The sequence below is a fragment of the Pleurodeles waltl genome, chromosome 2_2 (genome assembly GCF_031143425.1).
Source record: "Pleurodeles waltl isolate 20211129_DDA chromosome 2_2, aPleWal1.hap1.20221129, whole genome shotgun sequence".
Lineage (NCBI taxonomy): Eukaryota > Metazoa > Chordata > Amphibia > Caudata > Salamandridae > Pleurodeles > Pleurodeles waltl.
This window is the reverse complement of record NC_090439.1, coordinates 1,023,205,039-1,023,219,994: the sequence shown is the minus strand read 5'-3', so window position 1 is coordinate 1,023,219,994 and position 14,956 is coordinate 1,023,205,039. Positions and strand designations below refer to the sequence as shown.

Below are 14,956 nucleotides of genomic sequence, written 5' to 3'. Positions count from 1 at the left end.
GAATGCACTGCAAGTCAGAGAGCTCGAGAAACTCCTGGAGAACCGGGAAAAACCCACTACTCTCTTGGAATGGGCATTTGAGAACGAGAAAACCCTTTAGGGCCCCCTTACAAAGCAACCTCGTCACAAACATGCTATGCTAATGATCTGTGGGAGCAAAAATAATATTGCAATATTTTACACAAACAAAATAAAAAATAAAATAAAAAAGTTTTACTTCATATGGTTCTACCACAGAGACTAATTGCACAAAATGGCACCCTCCCCAGAATCTGCTTTAGCAGTGTATCAAAATAAGCAACTCAGAACACTCAATAACTGAGTTCTAGATCAGAAGGTTATGTTAAAAGGATTCATTACAAACATCTCAAAATCAAGTGGTACAGAATAAATGCCATTAAGGCGTGGATGCTACTACACACAGTAGTCAAAAATTCTGAAATCTTTATAAGCCCTAACTGTCAAACAAAAAAAATATCAGAAAACGGGTCGGACAGCATCCCCAATAGAACAAGAAAGTCTTCAGGAAAAGCTCAGAAAAATCTCACTCAACCCCAGAATCAATGGCTTTTTATATACAATTCTTGCATCACAAATTAGATAAACTTCAGATTTATCATAGCATGATCACATGTATCAACTACAGCAAATCAGAAGTAATAATGTCAATATCTTTATATGTTAACACTATCCCATTTTAACCCCTTCCCCTCCACGGACGTAATGGTTACGTCCATGGCAGCGCCCGTGTGGCGCCATGGACGTAACCATTACGTCCTGAATGCTTCCCTCGGGAGAAGCGCTAGCGCTCCTCACGAGGGCCGCCCCCCCACCCCCCTAGGTCAGGGCTGACCGGGGAATCCCTTCCCCTTCCCCTTCCACCCCCGACCCCCCCACCCCCCCCTGTGACGTCAGCGCGCGCGCGCGCTGATGTGTCACAGGGGCCTCCCTCGTTGCGCTGGAAGCTCTGCTTCCAGCGCGATTGAAAAAGAAATGCAAAAGCATTTCTTTTTCAATCACTTGGGAGGCCCGGAGGGGCTTCAAAGGGAAGGAAAAGTATTTCCTTCCCTTTGAAGTCCCTCCGAGGGTTTCAAAAGCCGGATTGCTTGCAATCCGGCTTTTGAAACCCCACTAGACACCAGGGATTTTTTTTTTTTTCTTTGAAATTGACAAAAGGGAGCGACCCCTTGGGCAAGGGTCGCTCCCAGGGGGGGCATTTTTTTGAAAAGGCCTTTTCTGCCCCCAGGGGGGGGCAGAAACCTCTAGGCACCAGGGACCATTTTTTTTTTTTGTTTCATTTTTTTTTATTGAGGTGGGGAGCGACCCCTTAGGCAAGGGTCGCTCCCCTTGGGGGAAAATTATATTTTGGCCATTTCTGCCCCCCTTGGGGGCAGATTGGCCTATTTTGATGAGGCCAATCTGCCCCCAAGGGGGGTAGAAACCACTAGACACCAGGGATTTTTTTTTTTTATTATTGTTATTGACAAAAGGGAGCGACCCCCCTTGGGCAAGGGTCGCTCCCAGGGGGGGGCATATTTTCGGGAAGGCCTTTCTGCCCCCCCTGGGGGCAGATCGGCCTACTATTAGGCCGATCTGCCCCCAGGGGGGGCAGAAACCTCTAGGCACCAGGGACCATTTATTTTATTTTTTGTTTCATTTTTTTTTTTTTTGGTGGGGAGCGACCCCTTAGGCAAGGGTCGCTCCCCTTGGGGGAAAATTATATTTTGGCCATTTCTGCCTCCCTTGGGGGCAGATTGGCCTATTTTGATGAGGCCAATCTGCCCCCAAGGGGGGTAGAAACCACTAGACACCAGGGAGTTTTTTCTTTGCGTGAATTTCACGCAAAGGGAGCGACCCCTTAGGCAAGGGTCGCTCCCTGGGGGGGAGGGCAATTTATTTTAGGCCATTTCTGCCCCCCCTGGGGGCAGATCGGCCTATTATTAGGCCGATCTGCCCCCAGGGGGGGAAGAAACCTCTAGGCGCCAGGGCAAATTTTTTTTTTGTGTTTTTTTTTTTTGTTCTTTCTTTTTTTTTTAGAGATGGGGAGCGACCCATCAGGCAAGGGTCGCTCCCCTGGGGGGTAAATTGTATTTAGACCATTTCTGCCCCCCTGGGGGCAGATTGGCCAATTTTAGGTCAATCTGCCCCCAAGGGGGCAGAAACCACTAGGCACCGGGGATTTGTTTTTTGGCGCCAATGTCACGCAGGGGGAGCGACCCCGTAGGCAAGGGTCACTCCCGGGGGGCAGGGGGTGGGGGTTGGGGGGGCAAATTTATTTTAGGCCATTTCTGCCCCCCCGGGGGACAGATCGGCCTATTATTAGGCCGAACTGCCCCCCGGGGGGGGGGGGGGCCAGAACACTCTAGGCGCCAGGGCAATTTTTTTTTTGTGTGTTTTTTTTTTTTTTGTTTCTTTTTTTAGAGATGGAGAGCGACCCATCAGGCAAGGGTCGCTCCCCTGGGGGGGCAAATTGTATTTAGACCATTTCTGCCCCCCTGGGGGCAGATTGGCCAATTTTAGGTCAATCTGCCCCCAAGGGGGCAGAAACCACTAGGCACCGGGGATTTGTTTTTTGGCGCCAATGTCACGCAGGGGGAGCGACCCCGTAGGCAAGGGTCGCTCCCGGGGGGGGGGGGGGGGGGGTGTTGGGGGGGCAAATTTATTTTAGGCCATTTCTGCCCCCCCCCCCCCCCCCCCCCCCGGGGCCAGCTGAGCTACAGGCCAAACACCACAGGTAGGCACCTTGCAAAAAACACCTCTGTTTTCTGTGAAAAAATATGTTGTGTCCACGTTGTGTTTTGGGCCATTTCCTTTTGTGGGCGCTAGGCCTACCCACAGAAGTGATGCACCATTTTTATCGAGAGACTTAGGGGAACGCTGGGTGGAAGGAAATTTGTGGCTCCTCTCAGATTCCAGAACTTTCTGTCACCGAAATGAGAGGAAAAAGTGTTTTTTGGGCCAAATTTTGATGTTTGCAAAGGATTCTGGGTAACATAACCTGGTCAGAGCCCCGCAAGTCACCCCATCTTGGATTCCCCTGGGTTTCTAGTTTTCAAAAATGCACTGGTTTGCTAGGTTTCCTCAGGTGTCTGCTGAGCTACAGGCCAAAATCCACAGGTAGGCACTGCTTTTTATAAAAAAATGTGATGTGTCCACGTTGTGTTTTGGGCCCTTTCCTTTCGTGGGCGCTAGTCCTACCCACACAAGTGATGTATCATTTTTATCGGGAGACTTGGGGGAACGCTGGGTAGAAGGAAATTTGTGGCTCCTCTCAGATTCCAGAACTTTCTGCCACAGAAATGTGAGTAACATGTGTATTTTTAGCCAAATTTTGAGGTTTGCAAAGGATTCTGGGTAACAGAACCTGGTCCGAGCCCCGCAAGTCACCCCTCCTTGGATTCCCCTAGGTCTCTAGTTTTCAGAAATGCACAGGTTTGGTAGGTTTCCCTAGGTGCCGGCTGAGCTAGAGGCCAAAATCTACAGGTAGGCACTTCGCAAAAAACACCTCTGTTTTTTTCCAAAATGTAGGATGTGTCCACGTTGCGCTTTGGGGTGTTTCCTGTCGCCGGCGCTAGGCCTACCCACGCAAGTGAGGTATCATTTTTATCGGGAGACTTGGGGGAACGCTGGGTGGAAGGAAATTTGTAGCTCCTCTCAGATTCCAGAACTTTCTGCCACAGAAATGTGAGGGACATGTGTTTTTTTAGCCAAATTTTGAGGTTTGCAAAGGATTCTGGGTAACAGAACCTGGTCCGAGCCCCGCAAGTCACCCCTCCTTGGATTCCCCTAGGTCTCTAGTTTTCAGAAATGCACAGGTTTGGTAGGTTTCCCTAGGTGGCGGCTGAGCTAGAGGCCAAAATCTACAGGTAGTCACTTTGCTAAAAACAGCTCTGTTTTCTGTGATATGTCCACGTTGTGTTTTGGGGCATATCCTGTCGCGGGCGCTAGGCCTACCCACACAAGTGAGGTATCATTTTTATCGGGAGACGTGGGGGAACGCTGGGTGGAAGGAAATTTGTGGCTCCTCTCAGATTCCAGAACTTTCTGCCACAGAAATGTGAGGAACATGTGTTTTTTTAGCCAAATTTTGAGGTTTGCAAAGGATTCTGGGTAACAGAACCTGGTCCGAGCCACACAAGTCACCCCTCCTTGGATTCCCCTAGGTCTCTAGTTTTCAGAAATGCATAGGTTTGGTAGATTTCCCTAGGTGGCGGCTGAGCTAGAGGCCAAAATCTACAGGTAGACACTTTGCTAAAAACAGCTCTGTTTTCTGTGATATGTCCACGTTGTGTTTTGGGGCATATCCTGTCGCGGGCGCTAGGCCTACCCACACAAGTGAGGTATCATTTTTATCGGGAGACGTGGGGGAACGCTGGGTGGAAGGAAATTTGTGGCTCCTCTCAGATTCCAGAACTTTCTGCCACAGAAATGTGAGGAACATGTGTTTTTTTAGCCAAATTTTGAGGTTTGCAAAGGATTCTGGGTAACCGAACCTGGTCCGAGCCACACAAGTCACCCCTCCTTGGATTCCCCTAGGTCTCTAGTTTTCAGAAATGCACAGGTTTGGTAGGTTTCCCTAGGTGGCGGCTGAGCTAGAGGCCAAAATCTACAGGTAGTCACTTTGCTAAAAACAGCTCTGTTTTCTGTGATGTGTCCACGTTGTGTTTTGGGGCATATCCTGTCGCGGGCGCTAGGCCTACCCAAACAAGTGAGGTATAATTTTTATCGGGAGACTTGGGGGAACATAGAATAGCAAAACAAGTGTTATTGCCCCTTGTCTTTCTCTACATTTATTCCTTCCAAATATAGGGGTGTGTGTAAAAAAGACATCTATTTGAGAAATTCCATGTAATTCACGTGCTACTATGGTCACCCCGGAATTCAGAGATGTGCAAATAACCACTGCTCCTCAACACCTTATCTTGTGCCCTTTTTGGAAATGCAAAGGTTTTCTTGATAGCTATTTTTTACTCCTTATATTTCAGCAAATGAATTACTGTATACCCGGTATAGAATGAAAACGCACTGCAGGGTGCAGCTCATTTATTGGCTCTGGGTTCCTCGGGTTCTTGATGAACCTACAAACCCTATATATCCCCGCAACCAGAGGAGTCCAGCAGACGTAACGGTATATTGCTTTCGATAATCTGACATTGCAGGGAAAAGTTACAGAGTAAAAAGTAGAGAAAAATTGATGTTTTTTTCACCTCAATTTCAATATTTTTCTTTTTCAGCTGTTATTTTCTGTAGGAAACCCTTGTAGGATCTACACAAATGACCCCTTGCTGAATTCAGAATTTTGTCTACTTTTCAGAAATGTTTAGGTTTCTGGGATCCAGCATTGGTTTCATGATCATTCCTGTCACTGACTGGAAGGAGGCTGAAAGCACAAAAAATTGCACAAATGGGGTATGCCCCAGTAAAATGCCAAAATTGTGTTGAGAAATTGGGTTTTCGGATTCAAGTCTGCCTGTTCCTGAAAGCTGGGAAGCTGCTGAGTTTAGCACCGCAAACCCTTTGTTGATGCCATTTTCAGGGGAAAAACCACAAGCCTTCTTCTGCAGCCACTTTTTCCAATTTTTTTGAAAAAAACAAAATTTTCCCTGTATTTTGGCCAATTTCTTGGCCTCTTTCAGGGGAACCCACAAAGTCTGGGTACCTCCAGAATCCCTAGGATGTTGGAAAAAAAGGACGCAAATTTGGCTTGGTTAGCTTATGTGGACAAAAAGTTATGCGGGCCTAAGCGCGAACTGCCCCAAATAGGCAAAAAAAGGCCTGGCACAGGAGGGGGAAAAGGCCTGGCAGCGAAGTGGTTAAGAAAGCACCCAGCAACGGATCATAGAGTCTTGCACATGTGCAGACAGTGACCAATCTTAATGACCCTAAAAGCATTGATAATCCTCAATGGCCACAATGAATAATCTACACTAATGCCGCCAAGCAGGAATATGTCTCCATTGCCTCCACACAGCAATGAACCTGAGGACCAAGCAGTAATAAACATCAACGGCCCCAACAAATGAAAAGTTTCAATGATCCCAATCATAAATCTGGCCAAGCAGTAATTATCATCAATGAATCTGAGCAATAAGGAGCTTGTAAGCCCCAAGCAGAACTAAGGGCCACATGTAGCAAGTTCAGAATTTCCGAATCGCAAATTCGGATGGAGAACGGTGTCTCAGACACCGTCTGCGATTCTCTATGGGGTCGCAAAGACCCACCTTATTAATATTAATGAGGTGGGTCGCATTTTGCGACCCCATAGCGAGTCCTTGCACTCACAGGGATAGTGGCCTGCTGAAGACAACAGACCTCCATGTCTGTGACTTCTTTTTAAATAAAGCTGTTTTATTTTTATTTTGCAGCCCGTTTTCCTTAAAGGAAAACGAGTTGCAAAATAAAAAAAATACCGAAACCATTTGGTTTCGATTTTTCAGAGTAGGCAGTGGTCCATTGGACCACTGCCTGCTCTGAAAAAACATTTTGGCCAACATTCACAAAAGGGAAGCTTTTGCAAACGGGTTACCACCAGTGTTACACTGGTGGTAACTGCGAATTGCTTTGGGACAGCGTTCACGGTCACAAAGCAATTTAGCATCGCAGTACGAGTCGCAAATAGGAAGGGAACACCCCTTCCTATTTGCGAGTCGCATTCACTGTGCATTACATCGCAAAAGGCTTTTTGCATGGCGCAAACTGCGATTTTCGCAGTTTGCACCATGCGAAAAGCTTTCTACATCTGGCCCTAAGAATCAGCGGCCCTAGACAGAATGGTTCCTGGCAGTAATCATCATCAATCCCTCCAGGGAATAAGAAATATCAAGAGCACCTCAAGCCATATGAGCCGCATAAGAAGTCTGGGATCCTGGCCAGCTCAGACTGTTCAAATGGACACCCAGTGAGCTGTACATCAATGCGGACAGTACGCAAAGCATCCGAACCATACTGCCAACAATTCAATAACAAGTATTTGTTTACACCGAATAGGCATCTAAATGTGGGGGGCAGCGTAGGTCATTTCTCTGCTGATTAAAATAATTATGACAGCCACCATACATTGATCTTGATCAGTTTGATAAACATTTCATAACAAGTTGTTGTTTTAAAATAGGAGTGAAGCGTTTTAGGGTCCCTAAACGGAGTTACTGCCGTGCACAATCATTACATGTAAAGGTGATGAACAGATATACATTTGAGAAAAAATCAGAGTGATACATTTTTCTGACTCACATCAACAAATGACTAATCTCCCTGGACTGTCCCTTTTACTTTTTTTGAATAAAAATGCTAGGCAATCAGAAAGGCACCAAATGAAGTCAAGAGCTACGTGCTTACTAAATGTGTGGCACTTTTGTTCAAGTGTTTTGGAATTCATTTTTCGCTGGGAAAACACCCTAGGGAGCAGATGCAAAATTATACTTCTGGAATCTCTCTTCTTATTTGCTCCCACTGATCATTCAACTAATGTCAGTAAGGAACACACATCTGCAACGTTTAGCTTAGATTCATCAAGTGATGGCCACGTTGTTGGAGATCAAAATGGGCTTTTACAAAGGGAACCATAGTTGAACTTTAACAACGGGATCGCGAACGCCGTCCCTCGAAATAAGTGTAATAAATGAATACGTTTGTGTATGTATATATAATTAAATAAAAATCAAACAACGTTATAGTGACTTCGTTTGATAGGTATTGTGAGGTTGGTTATTCCTTATAACAATGCTTTTGACTAACTACTTGCAAGAGTGCTTCTTACTCAATAAAGAACAGTAAACAAAAACCTCTAAAACACAACAATCTTTGGAAAATAAACCACCTGCTCGTTTTCAACAACGGTGTTGCTACTTCTGACAGACACTACCTGTCATTTTTAAGATAAATAAATACGATGTACTTACGCAAAAACGGGCCTGACAGCATTGTTCATGTTCCCGTACGCTGCGCGGCCCAGCAATTCCCTGAAGCAATTTTCAGCCAACACCGCGGGATTCTCCTCCTTGTCTCCAGCTGTTGGAGATGATGGAGGACATATGCGACTGCAAGAGAAAGTAGGAGAGATGAGAGCCTTGCCTTTATACCACTGAAAAATACAAGCTCCCAATTGCACCTCACGGCCCAAGATGCTATTGCCCTGCAAAACCGCACCAATGTTGTACTTACTGATGGAGGCGTACTGAGGTGTACCATGTATATTTTCCACACTGATCTAGTGAACTGGCACGACAAAATACAGCTTATGCAACAAAGAACAACTAACTGAACACAGACGACAATCAGAGTTGGTTATTAGAAAACGGGAATGATTATGTGGTTGCCCAGATGTTCTTCTCTCCATTAATCACATGGAGACGTTTGGTGGTCTTCAGTTTGGGTCTGGCAGGTACGCACGGACTCGAGAGGTAATTTCTATGTTCAGTTAAGGAGGAACAGAAGTCCATCGAGTGGAAGGTTGTACAAACCCACGGTGAAGGATCAGTAACCCCCTTCTGTCCCGAAGTGTTAGTATTTTTCCAGAGGTTGGGTGTTCCTGGTCACTGACTGCCTTCTCGTTCTAAACGAACCTGATTGAAATCACTGGTGTAAACATTTTAATGGTTATTGCCTCTTGTTCATTTATTGATGATTTTATTTATTAGGCATCCAGTGTCACTGGCAAGCCTCTCAAGTTGTATTCCTTATAAATTAAAGATATAGTAATGTCCTGAAATTCACCCATTTGCCACCTGTAGTTTCTCTGTCCTGCTTCCTCGAGTCCCTGTACAAACCAATTGTTTCACAAATGTAAGATATCTTTTTGTGTGTTCCTACTCTGTCAGCATTCACCAGTTCACTCAGTTCCTTTGCAAGTCACCTACCTTCCCGACAGATTATTTATGCCACTCACTATACAAATCCCCTCTATTAGCTACCCATATACAACCCTCAAGAAAAAATAGGAATGGGAGACAATTTACCAAATAAAAATGGAATTCTAAATACACAACATACTAAATTTCTGCAACAGCCAAACCAAAATGTTTCAGCCTAATGCAGTTGAGAACAAAAGGGTTTCTATGAGGATGAAGTCAGGAGAAAGGACTCTTTAAAGGACTGGTGAGAGCCTCACCTCTCTCATTTATTCTCAAACACACACATCGGATTTGCACAGAAAGAAGGGATTTGCCTCTACAGACGGCTGTTACGGAAACTGATCCAAACGCCTGTACCCATGGAAAATAAATATAAGAAAGGTATAAAGTCTGAAGCCTGCTGCCATTTTAACAGTCATGTAAGCTGCTTGGGGAACCAGTTGAGTCACCCTGATGGTAACTTAGGGATGAGGTGTACTCAAGCAGGTCACTCACACCTGTTGAAAAATAAAAATGAAATGAATGAACAGAGGCCGGCATTGGTTCCCAAACTGGGAGCCGCGGCTCCCTGGTGAGACATCAAAACTAGCCAGGGGCGCCACACACAGTTTGGGAACCACTGGCTGTAGTTTTGTTGTGTCCGAACTGGAAATAGCTCAGTGGTTCCCAAACTGTGTGCCGCGCCCCTGGCTAGTTTTGATGGCGCACCAGGGAGACGTGGCTCCCAGTTTGGGAACGACTGGATCACTACAACACCAATGTGTAAATCTAAATTTTAGGGAAACCATTCTTTTCAATCCAACAAACATAATTGGTTTTAATAAGAAGAAAGAATATAGAGCAAAGCATATAATACCAAATAAGGAACCCCATACTAAAAAGCATTGACAAAGCCAATCGGTCTGGCTATTTTGTAAGTGAAAACGCCCCTTCATTGACTGACCATCAGTGTTTGTGTGCATGGCTTGCTTAATGGGAGAATAGGCAAAATCTAGAATGGATGAGTGAGTACACAGATGAAGGAAAGTGTCATCAAATGCATGAATAATTAATGGATGGGCGGCTGCATGAGTAGGTTGCTGGATGGTAATATAAATGAGGTGATTATGAGTCATAAGAATGATATTTTCTACATGGTGCAAAATTATCATGAATGAGCTGCAAAGATATTTTCCACCAAATGCATCCAGGTGGAAAAGGGTGCCATCCTTTCCAACAAATTACCAGCTTTTGCATATCAATGAATTGCTCAAAATCTACTTACATATTTTGGACAGCAGGCTGCAAATAACCAATACCCAAAACTGTTAGCAAGTCCAAACTCTCCCAGCACAGTCTTAGAGAATAATCTCAGCTGTATCATGTGCTGTATATTTGCTGTTATGGAGATGCTACCCCTGAGGTTTCTTAGCAGAAAAATTCAGTAATTGCACATTTTCTTGCATTAAAAGGGAAAAATGCATGTTTGATGATTCAGGAAACTGATATGATACATCAAGCAATCCCAGAGCTAAACAATAGCATCGCCATAAATCAAGGATAATCCATGTGCCATGCAGTCTTCAGCTAAACACAAAGAATGATAGGAAAGCTGGCAATACCAGACTTATTGGCTCAGGCAATACTTGTTTGTATACTGGTGTTATGATACAGTGTGATATCTTAAGAAGTCCTTCCAGATGAAATAAAGATGTTGAAAAGCACGTAGTTCACAAAGAGGTTTTATTCCAATAAACAGGAGGTCCCATCCAGCCAAGATCCAACTGCCAGCTCCACTCCTCAGCTCTCTCACAACAGCATGACATCACAAGATTCTAATCCCACTCCTAGGAGTTCCACATTCCTAAGCATACTACACACCTCCCCCTTTAACCAACAACAAAACAAAGAGGTTAAAAGGAAAGCAACAACCACAATGGAAAATAAAAAAATAAAAAAATTAAAAAAAGCAGAACTAATTGAACATTTTACTTTTGAGAACCACCACTCTATTGAGATTCCACATCTTAGAGTCTTCTGTTCTTACAGCATTCTTAAATAACTTCACCACCCTTACGGGCTTAGATTTATGTGTACCTCTGCCTTTGTTGACCGGGCCACGAATAAGTACCCAATCTCCTACTTTAACATCGGTTACTCGTGCTGATTTCTTTGAATCAAAATATCTCTTTCTAGCTTCTACTTTCTTCCGTTCACACTCTCTCCAGTTGTCATCTGACACAATCATTCCTGACCTCGACTCCATGTCGTTCACCCAACTGGGAGCTACTAAGGTATTTGGGTGTCTGGCTCGAAGTAATTCAAAAGGCGTTTTTCCCGTGGTGGAGTGCGGGGTAACCCTGTAAGCCTCAATCCTTTTGATTACTTCTTTTTTCCAATCCATACCATTGTCTTTGGCTAACACAATAGTTTCTTTCAACACCCTGTTGAAACGCTCTACCATGCCATTGGTTTCTGGATGGTAAAGAGCACATTTCTTGTGTCATATGGCACAGTCCGCTAAAAACCGTTCCATTTCTTTAGACACCAACTGTACACCATTATCGGTGAGGATGAATTTTGGAAACCCTTCTCTCCCAAACACCTCCTTCAGAAACTCAATTACATGCCTCGTCTCAATACCTCTGGTAAATTTGATCTCTGGCCACCTTGAAAAAACATCTATCAGCACGAGGAGATAAACGTCTACACCCCCACCACGAATGGGCCCCAGAATGTCTAATGCAACCTCTTCCCAGGGTTGGGAGGGGCGTTCCCTAATTTCCATGGGTTGAACCTTGGGTTTGACTGTTTTCTCACTCATTACACATTGCAAACACTCCCTAATAGTTCTCTCCACCTGACTGTCCATTCCTGGCCACCAATATGTCAATCGCAAACGCCCTTTGGTTTTGGAAATTCCTTGATGACCCGAGTGGGCAAGGGAAATAAGCTCCTGTCTAAGCGTGTTAGGAGGAACTAACCTCGTGCCCCTAAACAGTAGGCCGTCCTTATTTGATAACTCCCCCTTAACATGCCAAAACTTCTGTGTCTCTACACTACCAAAATTCTTGTTTCGCCAATCTTTCTCTAGCAAGGAAAGCACTTCTACTACTGTACTATCCAAAGAGCATTCTCTCCTCCATCTCTCTTCTGTCACCACATTGTCACTGTCATCAAAACTACTCCCTCCTATTTCACACACTTTTTCACCGTCTGAATCATCATCGCTTCCCTGACAATTACCTGCGACTGCACTAACCTTGATAATGTGTCAGCAACCATGTTCTGCACTCCAGGAATGTATTTCACTTCAAAGTCAAAATCCTGTAACGATATCACCCACTTTGTGATCCTGCTTGATATCACATCAACCCCTTTTCTCTTATATATTTCACAAAGTGGTTTATGATCAGTCCGGACTTCAAATTTGCTGCCCCATAGTAAGTTTTTAAGTTTCTTCACGGCCCAATGCACTGCCAATGCTTCTTTCTCTATAACCGAGTAACTCAGCTCAGCATTTTTCAAAGCTCGTGACAAAAACAAAACCACTTCCTCACTCTTATGATTACCTTTTTGAAGCACAGCCCCAAGACCTTTCGCACTGGCGTCAGTAATTAGAACTGAAGGGAGATTAGGGTTGAAATTTTTAAGCTTGGGAGCATAAACTAACTTCTCCTTGATGTTTCTGAATTCTCTCTCACACTCATCACACCACACAAATTCCACACCTTTTCGTAACAACCTCCTCATATTCCCACAAATGTCTGCAACATTTTTGATAAACTTCCCATAGTACTCCGCCATTCCAATAAACTTCATCAACTCTACCTTATTTGAAGGAGACTGTAAATTCTTAATGGTGTCTACTAATTCTCTCTTTGGTGATATACCTTCTCCCGTGACCATGTGACCTAAATATTCAATGGAGTCCCTCTGGAATTTGCACTTCTCCATCTTTATGGTTAGGCCACACTCTCCCAGCCTCATCAAAACTCTACACACTCTCTCTTCATGTTCAGCATCATCTTTGCCAAAAACCAAAACGTCATCTTGATATATTCTTACACCCTTAAATTCCTTCAAAACTCTTTCCAACATTCTTTGAAAGACTGATGCTGCAGAAATCAGGCCGAATGGCAACCTAGTGTATCTGAATGTTCCAAAAGGCGTTACAAATGCAGTAAGATTCTTAGATTCTTCAGTTAGTCTGATTTGATGATACGCCGATGTTAAGTCTATGGTGGAGAAAACCTTTGCTCCTTGTAACAACATCAACATATCTGAAATGTTCGGCTGGGGATATCTATCCACTATCACGTTTTTGTTTAGTTCTCTTAAGTCCACACACAAGCATAGACCGCCATTTGCCTTCCTGGCTGCAACGACTGGTGCCAACCATTCAGTCCCTTCAATCTCCTCAATAATTCCTTCTTTCTGAAGTCTTTCCAGTTCTACCTTCATTTCTTCTCGCAAGGCCACCGGTATACCACGAACTTTACTACACACCGGCTTAGCTCCCTCCTTGAGTTGTATATGATGAGAATAGTTCAGAAGACACCCTAATTTGTTTTGAAACACGAGAGGAACCTTCAATTTTAGTTTCTCCACAAAGCCACAGTCTTTTATAATTTGCTGGCCACTAGACTCATCATGTTCCTTAATCTCATTTATCTCATTTTGATCTTTGATCTTCACAGGAGGAACACTATTAGGATCAAGTATCACTTCAAGTTCTTTCTGATGAAACCAACTCAGGATACTATCCCCTTCTTTTGAAACATATATCTTTGCATTGATGAACTTGTGTTTGAACTGCAGTAAACCTCTAAAGTACTCATACAGTTTGATAGGTTTTCCACCATAAGCACGGGGAATAATATCAGGTTTGTATAACTTGACTTTGTTTAAGAGTTTTCCTACGTAGAACTCTTTCGATATGATAGTAATCTTTGCTCCCGAGTCAAAAAGAACCTTAGTTCTTTCGCCATCTACCAAGATTTCATCGATGGGTCCTCGCCTTCCATTGCCGACTTGTAGAATAATTTGGCCGCACTCAACATCATCTCCATCCACGCTATTTGAGTCATCATTAACTTCATGGATACCTCCTTTCCTACTTTTGGTTCTGCAAACGCTTGCAAAAGGGCCTTTCTTTTTGCATATGTTGCATGTTACTCTAATGGCAGGGCAACTCTTATCATTCGCCATGTGGCCCTGTTTGCCACAATGAAAACACTTCCCTTGAAAGCTTCTCTGTTCCTTCCTATAACTTTGTTTTAGAGTGTTATCCTGTTTGTCTCCATGACTCTTGATGAGATGTACAGAATCACATTTGTTCTCCTCTTTCTTGATAGCCTCAACACATTTGAGAGAATGCTCAATCTTCTTTGCCAGTACTACCACTTCATCTAGTGTCGGATCATCCTTTTGCCAGATTTCCTCTCTGACCTTCTCTATGTTGCAGCCCAGTATAAACTGATCCCTGATTCTCTCATCCAGAAGCGGCCCAAATTTGCACGATGATGCAAGTTTCCTAAGAGCTGTAACATAACTCTCCACAGTTTCACACTCTTCTTGGTTTCTCCTGCCAAAGTGGTATCTCTCGAGTATGGTGCTAACCTTTGGGAGCTAATGTCTATCCAACTTCTCTATGCACGTCTCATACTCATTTAGGTTCTCGTCAAATATGTCTGGAAGACTGTCAAAAACTTCCTGATCCTCTGACCCTAGACAATGTAATAATAATGCAGTTTTCCTTTCAATGCTAAGAGATGCACCGCATACCTTTGCGTACCTCTCAAAAACTTTCTTCCACTTTTGCCATTTTATGGGAGGTTCTCCTGGCAAAGCCCAAAAAAACGAAGGCGCAGTAACATTCTGCATAATCACGTGTTGCAAACCACAAACTCTTGTCTCTGAATCCTTTACACACACAGTCTGTTTTAGACAGGGACATACGGTGTCTTCGTGCTGGTAAAATAAACAGATGGTCAATTTTTCCTGATAATTGCCTGAAACAACGGACACGAAAACTTGTGTGTTTGAGCTGCCGTGCAGCTGACTGGCTACTTTGTATATAAACACCAAGAAACACGAAGATTATGGGTTGAAACAATTGTTACCGT

General features: G+C 44.0%; 1 protein-coding gene across 2 annotated transcripts in view; it reads right to left on the bottom strand.

Annotated features, from left to right (window-relative positions):
- EFR3A (EFR3 homolog A) overlaps positions 1-14,956 on the bottom strand; it is a 1,082,041-nt gene that overhangs the window by 472,068 nt on the left and 595,017 nt on the right. For both annotated transcript variants that reach the window (XM_069220764.1, XM_069220765.1), the window contains exon 8: positions 7,899-8,036. In XM_069220764.1, the coding sequence (XP_069076865.1) occupies positions 7,899-8,036 (138 nt within the window). The remainder of the gene's footprint in view (positions 1-7,898; positions 8,037-14,956) is intronic.